This window comes from Peromyscus eremicus, chromosome 18, assembly GCF_949786415.1.
Source record: "Peromyscus eremicus chromosome 18, PerEre_H2_v1, whole genome shotgun sequence".
Lineage (NCBI taxonomy): Eukaryota > Metazoa > Chordata > Mammalia > Rodentia > Cricetidae > Peromyscus > Peromyscus eremicus.
Window position 1 is genome coordinate 14429967 of NC_081434.1, and position 24944 is coordinate 14454910.

Genomic DNA, 24944 nt, shown 5'->3' on the forward strand with positions numbered 1-24944 from the left:
GAACCGCAGTGGGGCTAAGGAGTCGGAAGAGGGGTGACTGCCGGGCTTGTTGCGCGGAAGATTTACAATGTACTCTTGCAGGCGGCTCAGCAACCCCCTCTGTGGCTGTGGGTGTCTGGTGTGACAGAGCGGAGAAAAGCTCTCTAATCTCCCAGCGCCTGCCTCTGCCGCTCAACCTCTCCCCTCCCTCCCGCCTTCCCAGCCTTCTCGCTTGCTGTCTCTCTCGCTCGCTCGCTCGCTCTCTCCTTTCTCAGGGAGTTTTAGTCCCTGAATGCAGCTGGAGTAGCTTTGGCAATCTAGACCCGGAGCCCGTGTACACACACACATACCCGCACACACGCGCGCACACACGCGCGCACACATGCACACGCGCTGACACACACGCACTTCGGTTCTCCCCCCGGGGGACACGGCTCAGACCTTCATCTACCTGAAGTGGATGGCCCGGCGGGACACTTCTTCACTTGTCTTCTCCGGAGGGCAGAGGAACAACATCGGAACGCGGGAGGCTCGCTGTCCAGTCCGCAACCTCACGCCTTTTACCGCCACCACTGCTTAAAGTGTCCAAGGTGGAGAAGGCTTCTCCAGGACGGATGCTCCGCGGCCGCGGGACTTCCTCCGGCTGGCTCACTCCAGTCCTTCCCTCGGTCCTCTGGTCCATCCTCTCCTCTCCCGCTGCGGGGTGGAAGGCTCCGGCGCCTTCCGGGCTGCCACGGCCGCCGCAACTGTCTTTGCGAGCACATCCCACCCAGAAGAGCAAACGCTGCCGGAGTGCGGGGAGCTGGGCGAAGCCCTAACTTGCCTGCCAGCTCGGTCGCTCTCCGTCCTCCCGGCCGAGGGCCGGTGCGAGAGTCGCCGCAACCAGCCTGGGAGAGTGCGGCGCCCGGGAGGACACGCGAGCCGCAGGCGCACAGGGGCGGGGGCGGCGTGTGCCCGGGCACCCGGTGCCAGCCCGACAAGTAGCGCGCACCCTGCGAGCGACAAGCTCCCCAAGTTGGGCGCATCCCAGAGCTGATTGCCCCGCGTTCCGCCGCTGGTGTCCGGAGAGAGGCGGGGCTGCCGGGGGGGTCGTCGCGGCCGTCGCCGGCCACCAGACCCTGTCTCCGGAGAACCCGGGCTGGCCTCCCTAGGGTCCCAGCCGGCGTTGCGCCCTCCGCCCGCGTGCGCTCTCCGATGACTGCGCTGGCGGTGGCCCGGGTGGCCCGCCCGCTGGGGGTGTCGGAGGGGGCGGGGGAAGAGGAGGAGGCGGTGTGATGGCCCTGGACGGCGAGAGGGGGGAGCAAGAGGAGGAGAAGAAAAAGAAGAAGAAGAAAAAGAAGAGGAAGAAGAAGGAGGAGGAGGGGGCCGAGAAGAGCAGCTCACCCTTTGCAGCCACCATGGGAGAAGACGATGCCGCCGCCGCCGCGCTCCGGGCAAGCGGCAGGGGGCTCTCGGACCCGTGGGCTGACTCGGTGGGAGTGCGACCCCGCACCACCGAGCGCCACATCGCGGTACACAAGCGGCTCGTGCTGGCCTTCGCCGTGTCCATCGTGGCACTCCTGGCGGTCACCATGCTGGCGGTACTGCTCAGCCTGCGCTTCGACGAGTGTGGAGCCAGCGCGGCGGTGCCGGGTTCCGACGGTGGCCCCGGGGGCTTCCCCGAGCGCGGCGGTGGCGGCGGCGGCGGGGGTAACAACAGCCACCCAGGATCCGCCCGGCGCAACCATCACCACGCTGGTGGGGAATCCTCGCAGCGCGAGACCGGCGAGGTGGACACCCCGGGGACCCTGTCTACCCTACCGCCGTCGGAGGAAGAGCCGGAGCAGTGGCAGCCTTGGACGCAGCTGCGCCTATCCGGCCACCTCAAGCCGCTGCACTACAATTTGATGCTCACCGCCTTCATGGAGAACTTCACCTTCTCCGGGGAGGTCAACGTGGAGATCGCGTGCCGGAACGCCACCCGCTACGTGGTGCTGCACGCCTCCCGGGTGGCGGTGGAGAAGGTGCAAGTGGCGGAGGACCGGGCGTTCGGGGCTGTCCCGGTAGCCGGCTTTTTCCTCTACCCACAAACCCAGGTCTTGGTGGTGGTGCTGAATAGAACCCTGGACGCGCAGAGGAATTACAACCTAAAGATTATCTACAATGCCCTGATAGAGAACGAGCTTCTCGGCTTCTTCCGCAGCTCCTACGTGCTCCACGGGGAGAGAAGGTATGGAGGGAGGCGGTGCCCCGCGCTGCCCCACCCCGCCAGGCGGCTCGCACTGCTGAGAAAGCGCAGGCGACCTGCGGACCCCGTTGGCTTCCAATATCTAGAAACCCGGGGTTGGGGGAAGGAAGTCAAGGTGAGGGTCCTCTGGAACCCTAGGGGTCTCCCTGATGTCTAGCCTCTCACTGTTGCCAAGTCCACAAACTCAGCAATACTAAAAGATGATAAATGTTGCCCCTTCCTGTAGTTCGAATCTTGCTCCTCTTGACCTGCCCATCTGGGTTTTTGCCGTTTTCCCCTTAAGATTGCTGGTTATCTAAATAACAAGTTAAAAAAAATCACCACCACCACCAACAAAACCAACAACTTTGAGCAGGTAGCAGCTTAACCCAGCTATCAGGCCAGGACAGACACGCCCCCTCCCCTGAACAGGTGCACCTCCCTTGGCTGTGAATAAGTACCTCTCTGTCCTCCTGGGAGACCCAGAACACAGCCCAGGGGTTGGCTTTGTGAAGTTTTACCAAATTGCAAGTTGAGATTTTGGATCACAAAGAGAAGTTCGAGGGGAAAGCAGGACGGGGGGGGCTGGGATCTGGAACTGCAGTTGCCATGGTCAAAATCACAGAGAGAGGGACTTCTAAGGCACTGTGATGTCTCCCGGAGGGCTCCTGTCTCCATTAGGTTCCTCAGCTGCTGCCAATAGAAATGACTACACCCAGAAGGGAGAGAAAGCTAGCAGCCAGTCTCCAGTTCCTTTGCTGACTTTAGATTTGGGCTACATTCTCTTTGTTTTTGTGAGGCGGGGGCTTTCTTTAGAACAAGCAACTCCGTGTCCAGATCTTCATAGTTCTAATAGCTGTGGGGAGAGTTTGAGGAAAGGGTCGAAGTTGACAATGCTTGGCAATGATTGACAGCTGCTTCTAGCGTTGATTGCGCACTCCCGGTGAACTAAGTTTCACCGGATCCCTATGGGGTTCATGTGGCTGTCAGCGCTCTCTGTGTTACAGGTGGGAAAACGGAGGAGCAGCAAAGTCATAGCTTGACTTAGATCACAAAGTGAGACCTAGATAATTTGGCCCCAGAGCTCATATTTTAAAGTCTAACTTGGTGATAATAATAGTCCCACTCTCCATTATAGGATCGATCAATATGGCCTTGAAAAGCACTTCACCCAAGGCCAGGCCTGTCCTATAGTGCTTCAAAGTTCAAATGAGTGTCCTGTGGTCAGCTTCCACCTATACTGTTGAATGAATGTATGAATGAGTCTTGTTTTTTCATTGCATTTCAAATAACTTCAATTAATTAAATGACTGTAGGGCAGATGAACAGTCAGAGTGAACTAGTAAATGAAATCGTTACCTGTAGGTAGACTGGTCATTAGTAAGTAATGAGGCAGAGCCTCCTCTTTCCTCAGTGAGCCTCCTAACAGCAGGACACTAGGGCTCAGCCCAGCACAGGGCACCTGAGGTCAACAGGCTGTCAACAGAGAACCGGAACTCGAACTTTGGTTTGCCCAGCCAGCCCTGGACCACAGCTCCTGGTGCTCGGAAACTCTCAGAAACAGTTACTGTGTTAGAGGCTGGGAAAATCTCCCTGTAGTGTGGAAGTGTACCAAAGTTTTATCATTTGTAGACTGCTGTGAAGGGAACGCCACAGAAAGACTCCCTGTGTTAGCAGCTGTGTGGTAGGTACAACTGTCTATACATCAATACATAAATTATTCATTTTCTAACACCCAAGATCTGGATGGATAGTTTAAACCCTTCTCCACCACTATCTCTAGCACAGATTACAGCTTAAAAACATTTTTCTTTAAAGCCCACAGTGATATAAAATGTGCAGTAAAGGCACAGGAAGCAGATTTTCATGTTATGCTTGGAAACAGGTTCATCATGTTGAAGTGTCAATAGAGAGAGTTGTACATCCTCACCGATACATCTTACTGTGGTGAGAAAAAAAGACAAACTCCCTCTCAGATTCTGTATTTTTTTTTCTTAAGCCATGCCAAGATGTATTTGGCCGAACTCAGCTTGTTTTGGTCAGTGCTTTCAAATTAAGAGGACTCTAAAAGCGACCAGATGTTTCCACTTGCCCTGTCACGGATTTCTTGTACCCACAGTCCATGTTTGTATTCAGACTTCTTTCTTTGGTTTTCCCTAGAGATGTAAATACTTTGGCTGGAAGTTTAACCTGATGCACACATGCTTTCCAACAGAAATGCAGGATTCAATGTTTGGGAAATCCCAGGATGGATTTATTTCTAAATACCATCTTAGAGAAAGTTTTTATCCCAACAGCAATGTGAATATTCTAATTTCCTGGCTTTTTATGTCTGGAGTAGAGAAGGCAAAAATAGTCTACTAATTTCATAAGTATACCAACATTCCATCCCTTAGCTTTTGTTGTTCTTTTACTATAGTTACTTAGAGGATTTAAAGCTGACCAATATTAGGAACTCAGCCAAGGCTGGTCTTTTATTGATAATGATTTTGTACTAAAAATTCAATGTAAATTGGCATTTAAAAGCCCACTTTCTAAAAGGACACAGATGCAAACAGAATTTTCATTTGATTAATGATTACATATCTTGATCTTTAGTTAATCATCATTTTTGCCAATTTAATTATAGGATAATTTCTGTAATGAAAACAAATATTTAATCAGCCAACAGTAGTTACACTTAATAACTTGAAATACTTAGAAGAGCCACCCCACAGCTTCCTTACTTTGTTTAGCCTGTTGGAAGCAGTAGCTCATCACTATCTGATCAGTCTTATTCTTTGTCTCCTTTCTCAGAGATCCAGGAGAAGGAATTTCCTTTTCATTTGTTTTCTTGAGAAAGAGTCTCAGGACAAAGGAAAGACTGGCCTGCAGCTCATGGTCTTCCTGCCTAACACTCCTGAGTGATGACTTTTTAGGTGTTCACCAACCTCCCCAGCAGTAAGAAAAAAACTTCAGCGAGGGAAGATTAGCCTGTGTGCTGTGCTGTGCTGTGTACAATTGACCTGGAAAATTTTAACCTCCACTATGTGTTGAGGAGCGCCTGGGTCTGCCCTACAGGGAAGACTGTGTTTCCCACATGGTAGACAAACTTCTCAATGAAACCCAAGATCCTTTAATCATGGGCTTATCTTCCATTCTTACTTATTCAGTTGGTTAGGAGAAAGCCTGTCACTTGTTGAATACTGGAAAGAGCAACTTACCTTAAAATTAAGATGTTTGCACACATATAATAAATTATCACCTTTAGTCAGAATGCATACTTACTCTTTCCCAAGTAGATGTGCAGCAGGCAGATAAAAGGGGTGTGTATTTATGCCATCGTCTCGTATAGGAGAATACACTTGCTTAGAATTAGGCAAAATGTTCATTTACCTGAAGTAATTGCCGCTTTTGGGTAGCCAGATGGTGTGCACACCCATGTTCAAAGTAGGGTACCTTAATTTAGATCCAGATGGTCGAATTGAAGGCGGAAATTTACCCAAAGTAAATGAACATTTTATTCACTTTTGGAAAGTAGACTATTTTTCTTTGACAAACTTTGATTGGGTCTATAACATGCCAAAGTGACAGAAGACAGAATAAAAATAGACATTCTTTTTCTATAAAGGATTGTTTACAGAGAAGCCATGATCTCTGAAAAAATGAAGAAATAATTCTTGTGGTTCTCAAAGGGAATTGGGGGCCATTCTTTCGTCAAAATCTGTGGAATATGATGGATTTTGTTTCTTGGTGGCAGATACTCCTTTGTGATTTTATTGTACACAGTTTGATGCTCTATATTTTTTTAATTAACAACCAATCATGATATTAGTAAATGACAGGAAGCCCAGGACATTGTTTTGATGTTGAAGAAACCTCATTCCTCCTGCTCACTTTAGTGAGTTTCACATGAGTAAATGGGAATATATATGACCCTTTCTCCCTCTCTAGAAGTCTGCAGGCTGAAAAAAATCCAGAGGACATTTATTTACTTACTTGCTGAGAAACCATTTTTATATGCTTCCTTGATAGATTTGGCTCAGTGTTTTCCTGCCAGACACATATAGCAATTTGGTAAAACTGAGTCCAGTACTGCATTTTGGTCATAGTTCAACAATAACAAAAGCCCTGGTCATTAAATAATGATTCATTCTGGTAGAAAAGTTCTCACCACTGGTCCTCATCTTGTGACATTTTATTTTCAATCATTTATTTATTTATTTTTTATATTACCATCTCATTTGAACACCTTGGATAGTGAGAGAGTACCTAGTTCCTTTGAAGAAGTTAAGTTAGTTGGAGTATGTTTTTATGTATTCAGTGCAACTTGGGACAGATCCTATCTGCTGTGGATGTCTCTCAAATGAAAATGGATCTGTTATTGATTTTCCCAGTATATTCTAGGTTTGTACAATGTATTGTTTTCTTAAACTAATTTTTCCTACTGTATGTGTGGATAGGCTTGAGGCAACTGTACAGAGAATGGTCTGGCTTTACTGAGGCTGGTCGATATGACGACATGAATGGTACTCATCACGTCAAATATGGTTTCAAAGAGTAATACAAAAACGATAAGGAACAAATAATTCACTTTTAAAACATAAATGCTCCACAGTCTGCAAGCCAGGTCATCACTCCTTGTCCTTATGTTCACCCCAGCCCCAGCAACAATAATCCTCATTGCTACCAACATAACCATTTCTACCGTTCCCATCACCACCATTACATTGTTACTATTCTCTTAATTTTTATATATTCTTTAATATTTCCAGATCTACAGCAATGCCCACTTTTCTTTCATTTTCTTTTTCTTTTTTTGTTACTTCTTCAAAACTCTCCGCCCTCTTTTCATCTCTGGAAAGTGGGTGCTCCTGTCACTGATGGAGTTTTGCTAGGCCTGCATCGGTGACAATTTGAGGGTGAAAGTGTGCTCCCTGTTCTTCCTGCTTTTCCAGACACTCTTAGAAGGTTCTGGAACAAGCACAGTTTGATGATGGTGGCAGCTGTAGGGTGTAGTGAGGGGCTGGGTGGGGTGCAGGGCCCAGGCTTCCTGCCCTCTCCAGCTCTAGGGCTTGGTGTGCCTGGAAAGTCCTGACTTATAGGGAGCCCTGTTATCAGTGTGCAGGAAGGGTGTGAGTGAGTCCTCCCTGTGCACACATACATCCAGGATAATGTTTTACTGTAAAGGTATAGAACCTTTCTCGTGAAAAGTGAATAAATAAATATATAGACATCAATCAGAAGAAGTTAAGAAGGAGTACCATCAGTTATCTTTTTCTTTACATTATTATTGTATTATTGTTCTGCTGGAGAGAGATGTATGTATGTATGTATGTATTTATGCATGTATGCTGTATGTATATTTAGTGTGGTTATTCTCCTCAAGCAGGAGACTCCTCAACCTGTCCACTTGACTCTGTGTCCTAACTCTGTTATTGACTACTTCAGTGACCTTGGCCCAGTTTTCCATTGTGTCTTGTTGGGGGTCCTCCTCTGGAAAACAGGAATAATGGCACTGTTTTATAGGGTTGCTGTGATGACTGCATGGACACTGAGAATCATGTCTGATAGTTTGTAAGAACGTCTGTGGATATTAAATGTTATTGAACCATTTCCATGACTGCTATGCAGGCAGGCTGGTACAAGGTGGTCTAGGACTGACATGTTTCTGTTTTGACATTTTTCCACTCTGTGGGTATTGGGGCAGAGGTCACAGTCAAGGAATCGTCACAGTGCTCCTTCCTCTGTCCACTGTTGGTTTTGCTGCCCAAGCAGAGTTCAAGGAGGCAAGAGGGAGAAGAAGCAAAGCTTTGCTACCATGAAAGAAGAGTGACAAGAAAGGCAGAGCAACAGAAACCCAGGCTGAGATAAAAAACAAAAACAAAAACAACGCAAAACAAAACAAAACAAAAACCTAGAGAAGACTGAGGGGGAAAAAGACTGCTCAACTGAAGAAAAGCAAAACTCTTTTATTATGGCACCACAGCCCACCAGCAGCCACCGAGCACAGAAGCTCGGTATGGTGCCCTCACAGAGAGCAGAAAAATGCTAAGTACTCAATGGGTCTTGGTCTCACATATTGCTCCCAGGACTTCATGTGTGGGTTTTGACAGTAGCAATGTTTTATGCTACTCACATAATGCTTTGCCTGTTTCCAATCTAAAACAAATGAATCTCAGACACCAGCTTTATTTATTCATATATATATATATATATATATATATATATATATATATATATATATACTATTATTACAACCTGGGAAAGTAATTTCAGTGCATGATAGTACTCTTTATCAATGGTGATCCATTACTCAGTACTCATATTTTTGATAAGAGTATTTAGTACTACATAAATGAAAAGCAGTTACGAATATTATGCTTTGTTTTTATAACACGATTATTCACATATGCACCACTTCCTACATACATATTGCTGGCATTATTGCATTATGTTTTTAGTTTACTAAAATGGTTATTTAAAAAATAGACTACACATTTGCTCAGAGTATTGAATATTCAGCAGGAGTGCTTCTCCTCTGAAATGGCAGAGGTTTAATGACTCATTGAAGTACATAAAAACACACAGTCTAAACAAAGACCCATTTTGGCTTAAAATGTTTTGTCATTGAGTAACAATTTGCATTTTGATTAACAGCCTAAACTTGAAATGGTGTGTGTGTGTAACTTCTATGACCTTGCAACTTGGTGGACTTTAAAAGGGTGTGTGCAGCTTCTAGGACTTCCTAACAAACTAGCCACCACAGTCAGCAGTACTGTAACTGCTTTGGGGTGGTGGCACTTAAGACTGACCTTGAGCTGTTATGACATTGGAATAGCAGTAGCAGTTCTAATGCCATGGGGTTAAGTCTAAAAATTACTTTTTTTCCCCCCACTGCCTGGTATGTGTGGTGGGCCGAGTTGAGGCCAAAGGACAACCTGGTAAACACGTCCTGCTATGTGTGAGGGTCTTTTGGTTCCGCTGGATTCCAACTGAAAAGTCATGAATCAGTCTCCACGCTAAGTGTTATGCCAATGCTTCCTTCCTCTGCGCATTTTACCTTTAGGAAAAGGCAGAACTGAAAATCAACGGAGCAGGGATTGTTTTGTATCACATACTGTAATTTCTTGGCAATATCAACCAACGTTAATGGATTACTTCTGCTAAATGTCGTCCTAATGACCTGACATGAGTAGCTTGCCTGGTGAACTTCCGCAGAAATAAGAAGAAATCAATTCTGTGTACCCTTCGGAGGCAACACCGAGATTCGAGCCCTCCCTCTTAGCTCAACCAAAATGTCAAATAGACAAATGGTTAGGAAATTCAAATAATTTGATTTAGAAGAGAATTAAAATATATGCACCCTGCTCACATTTTTTTCTAGTTATGCTAAAGTGACATTCTTGGAATAACACGTCCAGAGCATCACTTTGGAGAGTGGAATTTTTATATGCTAATAAGCAGATTCATTAAAAGATAAAAATGACGTTTTTTTTTTTAAAGAAAGCAAGAGGAAAATAGACAATAAGACGTTTGTCCCGGATACCTTCTGTTTTGTTTTTTTTCTTTTTGCTGTTTTTCTGCACATACACATTTGTGTGTATGTGTTTGTGTGAGTGTATGTGTGTGTTTATGTGTGTATGTGTGTGTGTGTCTCCTATTTATGCTGTCCTTTAAAGTGGTTTCATCTGTTAATTAATTTCTTGTGTTTCTCATACTTGGCATCCTGCCACTACCTCAAACTTACCACAGATTAACTCAGGCATCAAAATCATTCTTTTCTGCTTTAAACCACCCTTTCTTAGAAGCCTCCTTGATGTTTTAAATGACAGGAAACGAGAAAGAAGTCTCCCTTCTCCCAACTGAAGATGATCATGACACGTATGCAGTGGGGATGAAATTATGTTTTTAAAGTCTTACAGGTACTGCTCTCTGTGGAGGGCATCAGCCTGAAACTGGTCCTGTCTGTTGGAAAATAGAGTTATCAGGGTGAAGGAGGTAAGAGATGGACTCTGAAATCGGATAGGACCAGAGCCTGCAAAACAGCTTCAGCGTAGCAGCTTCCCATGGGTGTCAAAACTCTTTCTAGAAGGGCTTCTCTTTGTCCCATACAGTTGACTCCCACTCCCTTCACTTCTGATCGCTATACTTCCATCCAAGTTCTCAGGCCTATTCTCATGCCCCTTTTCCAAAGATCCTTTGAGTTATTTGGGACATAGGTTCCCAATGGAGACACCTTGATTTCAGAGGAAAGGTTACAATGTTCAGAGACAGTTTTGGTCATCTGAACTGGGGAGAAAAGATTCTGCTGGCCTCGGTGGCTGGTCAGACTGCTTCACACCCCACATGATAAGTATCCATCACATCCCACACAATGAATGATGATCTTCCCTAAAATGTCAGTAATGTCAAGGTTGAGAAGTTCCGCCTAAGCAAATACAACTTCTTCATACATTTTCCTTGTTCATTGTGATGACTGGTATAATACCTGTTTAGGCTTATATGTATTTAATTCCTTATAGGAAGGTAGCACATATATTCATCTTTTTTTTCCCAAGCTTTGAGTACTCGAAACTGAATTTATTGAGAGGAGTAAATACATTGAAGAACTTGCAACATCTATATTTAGTGCTAGTGTCCTTTAATGCTTTTTAAAGGAAACTCACCTGATTGGAGGAATATTTTATTTCTAATTGTCTAGTTATGAGATCTTGAGCTTGGACAAGACTTTAAATGCAACCCAGCCTAGCTGTTTTTCTTTACCAAGGGACCTCTTTTGATTTTTCTAAATACCACATTGAAATTCTATTGCAATCATTCTCAGGTGCCAGACTGTGAAATTGGTATTTCCTCATTTAGACATTATCAGAATATATGGTATCCCTCTTTGCATAGATATATACTGTGTGTGTATGAATTCATTAAGAACATTAATTGCAGAAAAAGTCACCGGATGATCTTGATAGCTCTTTTCAGCCCTGATTTAAACTGTTACCTTCCCTATCATATTTATTTACTAAGTAGGGCAAAAAGAGACTGCACAATGTGTTTCCTATGCATACACATCTGGCTTATTAATTTCTCATGGACCCAGACATATTTAGATCTTTACCTCTAATAAATTCCTACCCATTGCTTACTTAATGTCAAAGACATCTTTTATTTTTATACTTAAAAACTAAAACATTTTAATTATGTCTTTGATGATAAACTCTTACAGAACTGTTGGTGTTCTCTCTCTTCTGTTTCTCTCTCTGTGTGCGTGTGTACGTGTGCATGTGCGTGCACACACACGCATGCATGTGGAATTTGATTGTGAAGACTTTAGGGACAAATGGCTGCACCCTCTTAAAAATGACCCAAGTACCTAATACAGTGAGAAGCTTCCCACGGCAGAGTTTATCTACTTATTCAAAGATTGCAATTGGAGTGCTCAGATACTTGGATGCTAAAAGGAAATGTTTCTCCTCATATACACAATTCATAGTATCTTTTAAATAGTCCCAGGAGAGGAATACCAAGCTCTGTAGTTTTTTTTTTAATTAATAAGTGGAAAGATAAGATTCTCATGCATTTTGTGATATAAAGGTGCAGGAAGACCGAGCTGTAAGTGAGTGCATTTTAACATGAAGGTACTGACATTTCATTATGCAAAATTGTATTACTATCAGCAGAAAATAACTAGAAGAGTATTGTGATTCCCATAACATTTTAAAGAATATTCATTATTACCCAGAGCTGAGCTAGACCATGTTTATGTTATCGCTAAAAATTAATTTTATTGCAATGTTTTTATCTTTTATTTGGATCAAGGACATGTGAGTTCTAGATCAAGCTTTGGGCCAATTGCCTGTGTGTCTTTGGACAAGCTTTACTGGGTGTACATTTTTATTTTAGAAATTTATAGGAGTGGGGTAATTTGTTTCTAATTTTTCTCTCAACTTTAGTACTTTGTATGCAGATTTATAACCAAAACTTCTTTATGACATATTATTACATTTTATCATTTTGGGAGTTTGGCGAGAAAGGCCAAGAAAACAATATTTTCTTTTTACAAATGAAAATGTAAGTTCAGGCAGTTAAGTGACTTAACCAGGTCTGGGATGAGGGAGCCTAGTACTGTTTCCAAGATACTCTCAACCCTCCCTGAACAGTCAATTTTTACAAGCCTTCTTTTTGCTTTATTTCAAAAGTGAAACTTTAAAATGTAAAACCCCGGTCATAAATATAAACTCCATACTTTTTAAAATTGTGTGAATATTCACACCTCATTTACCTAGAGATAGCTAATAAGATCTGGTACACACAGCAACTTACAGAGATTGGATAGCAAATCGAATTCAAGATGCATGTCTACATGTTGTGATTGGTAGCGTCTTCCTGTGTCCTAGGCTGAGAATTAATTGTGAAGCCAAGTTTAAGTTCTGTATAGAAGTGTATCATGTAACAGTAGCCACATATACCCTGAGCAATAGAGAGTGGGGTGTAGAAAGCTACTCATGGACAAAAGAACCTTTGAAAGAAACAACTTGAGAATTTATGAATGTCTTATGAAGTGTCTGATACTGACTTGCCTTACAGCAGATTGTATAACTCAAAACTTCAGCTTTTATTATAAATTATTTCTTAATTATAAGTGTCCTTAAAGTACTTGAATGTCTTCATTTACAACTGTAGATTATGAAAGCATGAGGCAGCTTCTTCTGATTACTTTTAATAAAATACAACTTTATCAGAAAGTATGTATTTGATACATATGTATGTATCAAGTCTATGTAGGTATTTGATATATGTACATGTTTTGTTTATATATTATATAGATAGCTTATATATTTATTTTATTTGTGTGTGTGTGTGTGTGTGTGTGTGTGTGTGTGTGTGTGTGTGTATCATAGTAGTTTCCCATTACATACAGGAAACACATTTTAAGACCCTCAGTGAATGCCTGAAGTCCTGAGCACTATATATTTTATATTTGTTTCAGTGTGTATATACATAGGATAAAATTTAATTTATAAATTAGAAATACCAAGAGATTAGCAGCTAGTAATACAATATAAAATTCTAATACTATGCTATATCAAAAGCTGTATAAATATACTCTCACCTCACCATATATTTTAAGTTCCATCACACTAAGGTAATATTTCTGGACTTCAGCTGACTGTGGGTAACTTCATCCCTGCCCCCAAATGAAGCCATGTATAGGGTGAACCATTTTCCTAAAAATCAGTACTCTCTGGACTGTGCAGTGCAAATGTAAATTATAGTGGTAAGAAAGGATGAAGAGCTCATGAACCTTTGATGGCTGCTCTTTGCCTGCCTGCTGTAGCTATTCGTAGTGATGAGGGCTTTATACCCCTTTGATCCCCCATTTGAGATATTTAGAAGTGTCTATTTCCTTATTTTGGGGGAGTTTTAGAATTATCAATGTTGGTGTGGCTAAAAGAAGTCTTGGAGCCAAAATTCAGACCACGATTTAGTAGATATCAAAAGTCATTTATTTTAACATAAGTAGATTGCAGGGTATAGATTTGAGGGTATAGGTATTTCCCAGTGAAGGTCTAGAAGAACCCCCACCCCATTTGAGGAGAGTGTTTGGATTTACCTTTCACTATCTCTATATGCTGGTTGCCCTAGGCTTCAGGAGGAATGTGATATACACAATAAAAGAGCCATTATTTCTCAGTGTTTGCCAATGTGCTTGTGAGTTGTTTCTCTGTAGAGTGTAGTGTGTCATCCAACAAGGATTGCTCTGGGGTTAGAGAGTTTACTTTAATCGAGACAAAAACTTCCCTGAAGAACTTTTATTGTTGGGGCAGTATATTATACATGAACTGTACTTTTATGTTATTCACAGATAGAGGTATAGTTTAGAAAAAAATGGGTATTTTCAGATTTATCAAAATATACCGTCTGATGTGTGCAACAGGGTCATTACTTTAATTGAAGCAATACATGTAATTGGCATGTCATGTTCTCCTCTTTTTTCTTTCTTTCTTTTGTTTTTTTCCCCCAGATTCCTTGGTGTTACTCAGTTCTCACCTACGCATGCCAGGAAGGCGTTTCCGTGTTTCGACGAGCCAATCTACAAGGCCACTTTCAAAATCAGCATCAAGCATCAAGCCACCTATTTGTCTCTATCCAATATGCCAGTGGAGACATCTGTGTTTGAGGAAGATGGATGGGTAACAGACCACTTTTCACAGACTCCTCTCATGTCCACATATTATTTAGCCTGGGCGATTTGCAACTTCACGTACCGAGAAACTACTACCAAGAGTGGGGTTGTAGTAAGTATTTTCAGCCTAATGATGCTTTGGATAATGTATACCCTTCAAAGTAACCAGATTTCTAGGTTCACAGGCATCATGTGTACTGCTTTCACATCCGACACAGCCAAAGTCTTTAGTTACTGGAGGGTAAATGTAATCCTTGTTTCAAAGTCAGATGGGAACTTTCCCACCCCTACACTCTATTTTCTATTGTTTTCCTCCTCTCCATCCCAGGCCTGGGTATGCCTAGAACAGCTCTTGACTTTTCTGGAAAATTCCTTAATTCCCCTTCCATCTTTCTATTATGAATTTCTTTTGAAATGTATAGAAAATGTACCAAAGGATACAATGAACTCCACATCCATATTAGCAAGATCTGAGAAGAGCGAAGAGACTCAAAGCTCTCTAGTAGTAGTTCCTGAAATCCTCTCCATCGGAACCCTAACCTTGACTTTGTGTCTGTCCTTCCCATGCATTTGATGGTACAGTTACTATGTATGTTGATATTCATTTATAGTGCTTAGCATAGTTTAAAGTCCAAGAGGCTTTGTAGAATCAATATCATCCTACCTTGTACAGTTATTTCACTTACTCCTCTGAGGTAGTGTGAGGTACTCCAGGCATTGTCTGCATATGATAAGGACCAAGTGGCTTGTCTTTGGTGGCCCTCCTTAGTGACATTAAGATGTTCCAGGCACTTTTCTATTGCCATGATGGATGAGCAATTTCTTCTTCATTTCAATTTCTTCCACAACAACTATGCATTTATTTTAAATTCACATTAATTATAAAGACTCTATGTTTCTCCTTTCCCCACAGGAGTAGTTGGAGTTTAAATAGATTAAGTAACCTTCCCAGGGTCAAAAACCACAAGTCAAACCTGTTGGTGTGTTCTCCAAGGTTTGGGCTTTCTCTCCTGTGCTCAGGGAATCTCTTTTCCCACTTAACCTCCATGTCTTTGAGAGAATTTGTCTGGTGATCTTCCCCTCCACATTGCTCCTGTATTCCATTTTCCTTGAGCATACCAGAATGAGTGAGTAGAAAGTTACGTTTTCAATCTGTAGGGATTCACAGCTCAATAATAACTTGAATTTTGAAAAATAGTTTTGGCTAAGGAATTTTTTTCCTCACTGTTACTTTTCATTTAAATCACTGTGGAGCCTGCTTAAAAAAATAAAATCTGCTTGCATACAAAATTAATGCCATTATTGAAGAACTGCGGAGTGAATTCATCTGTGTAATCATTAAAATAATACCCTAAATGCTGAGTATAGAGGGCTAGCAGGCACTTTCCTCTTTGGACTTATAATAATTTGAAATGTTGAATTCCTCTGACGCCTGTTGATGTCTTCTATGGACATTTCAAGGCTGAACTCTTTGGACCATACACAGAAAAGGAACATGAAGACATCTCATTTCCTTTTGTGTCTTCAAAAGTTGATGATTGACTTGCAGTGGCTCAGCTAGCACGAAGTATCCTGGAAATGCTTCGGCCTGGTATACTTTGTTTAGAGGACCATGAAAGTATCCTCAGCCCTACATAATTATGCTTGCTGCTCAGATCTGTTTGTAAAACCACTCTAGTTTTTTTTTTAGATGTGACTTTTTATTGTTAAGATTCTCTAAGTGATCAGTAAATAGTTTAACATTTATGATTAGTAATTTTAATGTAGAAAAGAAAATGTAGTATCAGAGAACATTGAAAGGTCAACTGAAAGAAAATTTCAGACTGTATAATCTAAAAATGCCAAAATCAGTAAAAGGGAAAGCGGAATTGCCACTGGGAGCCCTTGTTTATCAACTGTGGAAATACAGTTTGCAACTCCGCTCTCTTTCTGTCATCCCTTTGAAATGCAATCTAGTTTCTTCTCACTGACTTTCCCCTTTATTACTGGGGGCCACATGGGAATGACATTTCTCAACCCTTAGCAGATGGAAGGAGAAGAGATTCAGCTTTAGAATCCTGGCTGTGGGATGGTCATGTGAGGTCCAGGTGGTCAGTTTAGATCAGAAGCTGCAGCAATTTTGTTGGAGCTATGAGGAAGGAACTTGAGTAGCATATTAATAATACGGAGCTGAGTCCTAGAGCCAACATCATTGCCGTTGATATCTGCTTTTCAAACTGCCTACACTCTGCAAAACACCATTCAGAATAATTACAAAGATGAAGGGTCTAAGATACTCCTGGTACAGGGGCTGCAAATGCAAATTAAATAGTTAATCCTAATCTGCAAATGTATTGTGTTTATCCATTTCTAAAACAGCTTACCATCTTTTTCTAAATAGTGTTAATATTTACAAATTGAAAGATTGCACATAAAATCATTTCTGCTCCCTCCTGAAGTATCAAAAGATCTTATATCACTTGACTCACATCTGTATTCTGTCATATTTTCTCCTTCATTTATTCCTTCCACAGACATTTATTGACTGGATGCTACAGCAGATACTGGATAGACTCTGGCTAAACAGCAGCACACAGCAAAACTTTATTTCTTCCAGAGATCTTATGTTTTAATGAGAGGCAAGAATCATTCACATATGTAACACGTAAGGTGGTGATTTATGCCCTGAAGAAAGTCAATGGGCTGATGTTAGGTGGTGACCAGTGCATTTACATTTGACATTTATTTCTCATGGCAACATACTCCAGATTGGTTTTGTTCTCTTGTGCTCAGTCCACCTCACAGTTATATATTACCTGCTACAGTCCTGTACACAATTACAGTTCAGCCTTAATCTAGGAACACAATTCAGGAGGACAATCAGGGTCTGCACATACATAAGGAAAACAACAAACTCACCAATTATGAATTAGCATCACTAGTATTCATTAATTGTCCAGTTGGAGGAAAACAATTCCATGACCACTAGAAGACAGAGAAATCACTAACCGTTGCAGTGTAGGCATGTATCTCATGGATGAGAGTGGAGTTAGTAAGACTTTGAATGATGATTTGGTCCTAGGGAAGCAGATGCTATGTGCACACTGTGCTTGGTTGGGGAAATATTATCAGGAAGAGATATAGAGGTAGGGAAGTCTATATGAAAACTGGTGTGGTAGGATGACTACAGATGGGGTTTTATCATCAGATATATCTGTTTCTGAGTTCTTGCCCTGCTTTTCTGTGACCTTGGTTTATTACTTAAGGTTTCCCTTTTCTAGTTTGAAAACTGAAAATATGACTTCTTCCCTTACGGTGCTGTTCTGGTTCCTATATTTGCAAAACAAACTGCTCTAAAAGGGATCTACATGATACGTCCAGTGTATTATGTCTAGAGCTTCCATGGTACAGAATTGAAGTGCACAGTGGAAGCCACTTGTCTCTGCTCAGTATTGTCTGGATCTCAGTTGGGGTGACAAGATGACTGGCCTCTTACAACCAAGGTCAGAACCACCTGGAATCCTATTTGTTTGGATTTATTAATCATGTTTATTATCAGTCTCCTGAGATATCAGCTGGGGCATTTGTGTGTGGTATCTGCATGGCCCAGGCTTGCTTAAAACATGGTAGTATCAGGGAGATTCAATTTCTTACATGGCAGTTTAGAACACTGTCTTAATTAGGGTTTGTGATGGAACACCATGACCAAAGCAACTCGGAGAGGTTTATTTGGCTTATGTATCCCTCATGTTTATTTTGCTTATGTATTAGTTGCAATCCATTGAGGAAAGCCAAGTCAGGAACTCAAATTGGGAAGGAACCCACAGGCAGGAACTGAGGCAGAGGCCATGGAGGACTATTTCTTACTGGCTTGCCTCTCATATTTCTTCCTCATATCCTGCCTTCTTATAGAATCCATGACCATCATTCCAGGGATGGTACCATCTGCAATGGGCTGGGCCCTTCCATATCTATCACTAATTAAGAAAATGCTCTATGGGCTTGCCTATAGCCTAATCTGATGGAGACATTTTCTCAACTGGGGTTCCCTTATCTCAGATGACTCTAGCCTATATCAAATTGACATAAAATTAGCCAGAATAAACACCAAAAGTAAATGCCTAGATGGCTATAATAAATCTATATGGGGCTGTTTCTGACATCACATTTTATTGTTTCTATGACATAGTATTTTTCTTTTTTGTAAGTTAGTTACCAATGATAGTGTAGGCTCAACAGAAGAGTGGATACTTGCCAGCTCTTAATGGAAAGAATGCCAAAGAATTGTTGGTCTTATTTTAAAATGAACAGTCTGCTCTCTGTTCACAAACTATTTACACTCAAATCCACATAGTATATACATATATACATACATACATATATATATATATATAATATACATACATACACACACACACTCTTTAATGAGCATCATCCTGTTAATAATATATGCTAACATTTGAGATCTGCAATCATACAAGCCAGCTGAGATATTCAGGTGCAAATGTGTTGACTCAGATTTGGTTTCCTTGGCGGTATCTCCTCTCACTCAGAAGACCTGTTATAAAGACCACTAAGTAATTTATCTTTCTTCCCTGTTTCCCAACCCACGGGCAAGGGTGAAGTTGGAAGATGATTATAATAGTCATCTGTATTCCAGAATAGAATATAGGGTGAAGATCCAGTAGTCAATGGCCTGTAGCAATTCTGAAATCCAACTGGTCAGTCTTGCCAATTCCTTAGCTATGGTTCAGTGCTGTTCCCTGTGGGTGGATTTTTTTTTGGCATTTGACCTCATCCTTTGGGCTTTTAATTTTGCCTTTGAAGAAACCCTTTTCCAAATGCAAAACTGTTTGTGTCTACAACTGGGATAACCTCAGCTCCATTCTGATATGTGCAAAATCGGATTTCACAGGCTCTGTGACTTTACAATTAAGCAAGTATACTTAATGAAAATCATTATTGGATTTTAATCTATCAGACTATATTCACTCTCTCAGACAACAGTAGACCCATAGATGTCTTTAAGATAAATCTGTGTCTATGTTGAGGCTTTGTGGAATATAGGTTGTCATATACTCATTGTTTAACAGAGAGACTTCATGAGACATCTTTTAAAACTTTTTGTAAAGACGTTTATCTTTTGAAAAAGCCTTGGGGTGCTACTTCAAGAGAATCTGAGAGTTTAGAGAACAGTGGCTCTTGCTTTTAGCCTCAGGCCGTGTTTCATGATGGTGATCTGTATTATTACTATTTTCTTGAAACTGTTCTTTAATAATCTTCTTCCAATCTAATGAGGCTAAAAAGGAGAAAGTGTTTACATTTTCAAATTCAAAGAATCTTAGCTCTTTTATACTTTTTCTAAATTTTGGTGGAGATTAGACCGTTTATTCTTAAGCTTATATCTTCTCTTTTTATAAAATCCACAGCCAGTGAGAAGACCCGGGTGTCACTTTCAAGTTTTTGCCTGGAAATCTCTTTAGCTACAAAAATTTAGTTCTGTAGTTACATACCTTATTTTTCTTTGTACCTAAGGTCATCAAGTGTAAACCCTTTGTTATATATACTATATAACAAAACCTCCTTTTATTCTGCTTAAATTTTTTCTGTATGGTATGTGCGTGTATGTGCAAGTTAGATGTACAGGTTTGCTCACTCACACGTGCTCATGAGAGGGCAGAGATTGTTGTGTGTCTTTCTCTATTGCTCTTTATTTTTTGAGACAAGGACTCTCACTGCATCTTGAGATTATCATCTCACCTAGAATGTTTGGCCAGTGAGCCTTTGGGATCTACCTGCCTCTGCTAACCAGACATGTATAGTACCTGGCTTTTACGTGGGCTATTGGGGCTCTGAACTATGATCTTCATGCTAGAATAGAAAGTATCTTACCCATTGCACTGTCTCCCCAGCTTTTTATTCAGTTTTTAATAATATTTGACATATTGTCCTCCAAGTCTTCGCCACCCACCTCTTAAGGACCACTGCTAACTCCTGCTGTTGCCAAGGCTTTTCTAGTTGTTGCACACAGTCTAGCTCCAAAGCCAATGCCACATGTTTCTAAACTTTCTTTATGACAAGACTCTACTTCCAACATTTGATTCAAGTTTATATTGCTGAATTAGACATCATTCTAAGTGTTAGCAATAAAACAATTGTGTTTATGGATTCTGTGGGTCAAGCGTTTGAACAATGCTGAGCCCATGGTGACTTCTGTTTTGCAGTATCTAGGGTCTTGGCTCGAGAAGTTCATTTCTTGGGTATAGCTAATAGATGGGAAAAGAGTGAGAGCATCTCTACTAAGTATTTCTACTTAATATCGACTGTCATATGGAATCTCCCTTAGGGCTCACATATGGACCATCTACAATAGAGCCTCCTTGTAGCAGGTGGTCTCATGTTGGTGGATTTGTTAATAGTAATCACATCTCCCCCAAGAGGTTACATGATCTGTTTGTTCCATTATTAATGATTATATTGATCACATTCTCCACTGTCTTTTTTTTTTTAAATCTTCCTCCTCTTTTGCAAGACAGGGGCTGAGTGTTCTTTCTGATTCATTCTAAGAATTTGAACAGTGTTGCTGTGAGCTACCAGTCATTTGGTTCATTTCCTAGGCCCTAGAAACCTAGAGGCATTAATACATAGACAGTATCTTTTAATGGGAACAGTGTCATAGAATCTGAAGTTCCCTTTAAAAACTATCACAGCTGTTATTAACATTATAAAAGATCATCGTTTTAGTGCTCAACATAGTACTCATTCTGGTAATCCCACTTAAACAGATGACATTCAGATATCCTACAAGGGAGGAGTGATACCTTAAGTTTGAGTAGTATATTGAAAGTAGGTTGTAGAAGAACTTGAAACTGGCTACGTTTTAATATTTCACTTAGTCAATGGTAAGAACCACCGGAAAGCTGAAGGCTGAGTACATGGTATGTATTATTTGATGATTCGTTTGCACATGATATGTAATATATGTAGCTAGGAGGAGAGAACTGGAACTGTGAGTTCATTAAACTAAGCCAAATTGGGGTAGAGCAGCAGTTACAGTTGCAATGGGTGAAACAATAGAGGTGTGAAAGACATTTGAAGGGAGGAAATGGTAGGGTTTTGGTGAGGGATGTGAAATAGGAAAAAGAGACCTTGGAGAAGCCACAGATTAAATAATCAAGAGTGATTCTAATGTTTAGGGTTGCACACCCGTACAGTCTGTGATCCAGATTCATTGTGTATTTTTTTATTTTTGAGATATAATAGAGCTATAATATTTCTCCATTTCCTTTCCTCCATCCAAACCCTCTCATGTCCCCCTTCCCTCTCCCATTCAAATTAATGGCCTCTTTTTCATTAGTTTTTATTGCATGCATATATATATATATATATATATATATATATATATATATATATGTGTGTGTGTGTGTGTGTGTGTGTGTGTGTGTGTGTGTGTGTACATATATATTCATTCAATATAACCCATTCAGTGTGTATAATGTTATTTGTATATATGTCTTTAGGGCTGACCATTTGGCACAGGAAAACCAATTGGCATGCTCTTCCCTGGGGGGAAGACCACCACTGCTACCAAAGAAGAGTTTTCATTTTCCAAAATTAACCTTTTAGAAGCATGATCTATATGGCTAAGGTGATCCATTTATTCAATTAAAAATAACAGTGTACAGGCGTTTTGGTGTGTGTGTGTGTGTGTGTGTGTGTGTGTGTGTGTGTGTGTGTGCTATCAGCAAGCAATAAAACAACTAAGATAAAGTAAGAAGAGAAATATATCAAAAGTAGATATAGATTGGAGAATACCCTCTTGCTCTATGTCTCTGTCTCTGTCTCTCTTATCTTGAAATAGGCTCTCATGTGTAGTAGCCTGCCCTTGAACATGCTATGCATCTGAATTTGACCTTGAACTCTCTATATTCCTGAGTGCTGGGATTACAAGCCTGCACACTCTGACCTGCCATTTTTATCTCTTCCAGGGGACAGGCTCCCTTGAATCTTTAGTTCATATGTTTCAAAATTATGTGTTTTGCATATTGCTGCATCATTAAAGTGACCCTTATCAACTCTAAGACTCGTGGGGGTGCATTACTTCCCTTTGCCTGCATCAGATAACCAATTGCAGATGTTGAGCATAAAGTGCCCATGTGACACTGATATCTTCTGCTGCAAGAAAGGGATTTTTCTAGAGAAGGGGTGTTGGGCCACCAATATATTACACTTACCCAAAATATAAATTTTAATTTTTTTGTTTAGACTAATAACATTAAGTACACACAACATGTCTGTATACATGTGTACATCCATGAAGGAATATTCATGTACTAACAATGCACCTTTCTGATACTCATTGTTCTACTGATGGGATTCTGTGTATATACCTCAAACATGGGACTGTGTAGTAAAAACGAAATTCTGTGTAGTGAAAACAAAATTGGATTTCATGTTAATAAGAGAATTAGAGATGTGTCAGTTAATGTAATCTAAGCATACATTGTAGTTTATTTAAAATATGCTAAAAATGGCAGCTCTGTTATCGTTAGACACTTTGATTATACTGTATTACAAATGTAACAATGGCCCAAAGGAAAAAAAAATCGTAACAAAGGAGTTGAACTAAAACCTACTTAGGAATGTAAGGCAAAGCTTTCTGCATACCCCAGGAGAGGTAATCCTCCTCTTCCTCTGTACTCTTAGAATACTTTGTTTGCTCATGTCTTGTAGCCATAGTGCTACTTGTCCTTTTATCTTGCTGGCTGTGTTGTGTCTCTAGAAGGTATTTTACTTAACTTTGTGGGATTAGCAGTTCCTAGTATATGTACAAAACTAGAAAACGGCATGAGCTTGGTAGAATTCTACTGGACACCTAAATGATGAATTTCTTAAGAGCTGTCACAATGTCAAGGAGTTTCAAAACCTTTTTATTAGGTTAATGTGTGGGAACTGAAAACTCACCAGGAGTAATTTTTATAAACATTGGAATGTAAAGAGCAAATGATGAAAGGCAAGCATATCACCCACCGGGATGTCTGCAGGGAAATGTCAGCCAAAAAATGTGGGCAAAGAAAGTTGAGAGGCAAAAGAGGAAAGGAATCAAGTACAGACTCTAGGTCCTGGTGAAACCGGTATAAGGAATGAGGTGGATCACAACAACCTGAAAGCCAGTGATCATTGCTATCTCTACTAGGGAAGCTAAGTCAAAGTATTCTTAGTAAGCTAGTGAGAGCTGGGAGGTAACTAGGTGATCTTGGTGAAATCATATGCATATCTGTCTTGGGACTATGACACGCAGATCACTTCTAGATGAGAGAGATGGCTGATCTAGATTTGGGATACCCAGTCAGTTCTGTAGGGGCATGAGCAGGATGTATAGCTAGAGTATGAGTTTGAACACTTAAGAAGTAAAAACATAGAGCTGATGAACTTCCAGAAGTCTCATTAGTGTGGTAGAAGCAGAGCCAACAGTTTTTATTAAGAAATAAATTCACAGTGAAAAAATGGATGCAATCTGTAGAAATGCACATAGAACTATGTGGAGATTCCATCTCAACCTAGTTAAAATGGCTGTCGCCAAGAAAATAAACAACTAATAAAGAGAAACACTATTCACAGTTGGTGGAAATGTTCTCTGGACATCAGCATGGTGGTTTCTCACAGAGTAATAGCATTACTCTGTGACCCACCTATACCATTCCTGAGTATATACTGGAAGGATTCCAGGTCTGATCACAGAAATACTTGCATATTCATGGTTATTGCTACACTAGTCACAATACCTAGGAAATGGAGCAAGCCTAGATGTCCTTCAACATATGAGTGGATAAAGAAAAAAAAGTGATAGAGCTGGCGGAGAGAGGAAGTGATGTAGCTGGGCAGAGAAAGGAAGTAAGATGATAGAGTGCAGAAAAGCATATAGGTGTGAGTATACAGGAAGTAGCTCTCTCTTTGGCTGAGGATTTTCTAGCTGTAAGAACATGGCTGGCTTCTTTCTGCTTCTGTGATCTCTCAGTTTTCACCTCAATATCTAGCTCTGTTTTTTTTTTAAATTAATAAGACCGTTTAACAATTCATCTTACATCATATACATAATTGTTTTTAACTTAACTATGAAGAATGAAATCTTGACATTTGCAGGACAGTGCATAACATGGGGAATCACTAGGTTAACACTGAACGTTGTAAGCCAGGTTCAGAAAGACGGTCACCGTGTTTTCTCTCATATAAGTGTCATATAAGTGTTCTATTCTCTCTCTCTCTCTCTCTCTCTCTCTCTCTCTCTCTCTCTCTCTCTCTCTCTCTCTCTCTGTGTGTGTGTGTGTGTGTGTATGTGTGTTAAGAAACTAGAAAGAGAACCATGCCAAGGAAAGAAGAGACTTATGGTAGGGATGGGATAAAACAGAGAAGGTAATTAATTGCATGTAGTGTAAGAGCAGAAGGGAGAATATTGTGTGGAGGAAGGGTGCCAGCAAGAAGAGTCAAGGGAAATATGGAGGGGAGAGGGAAAAGGGAATTAATAAGAACAAAGTACATATAAAATGCCACAGTGAAATATATTATTTTGTATGATAACTTTTAAAAAACAATTTAAAACCTTCATCATTTCCATTA

General features: G+C 41.0%; 1 protein-coding gene across 1 annotated transcript in view; it reads left to right on the forward strand.

The window, feature by feature from the left end:
• Nucleotides 1-1232: 1232 nt before the first annotated feature.
• Nucleotides 1233-24944, forward strand: part of Trhde (thyrotropin releasing hormone degrading enzyme) — a 382411-nt gene continuing 358699 nt past the window's right edge. Inside the window, exons 1-2 of the mRNA XM_059245179.1 lie at nt 1233-2188; nt 14187-14460. Of these exons, the coding sequence (XP_059101162.1) occupies nt 1254-2188; nt 14187-14460 (1209 nt within the window). The 5' untranslated portion in view covers nt 1233-1253. The remainder of the gene's footprint in view (nt 2189-14186; nt 14461-24944) is intronic.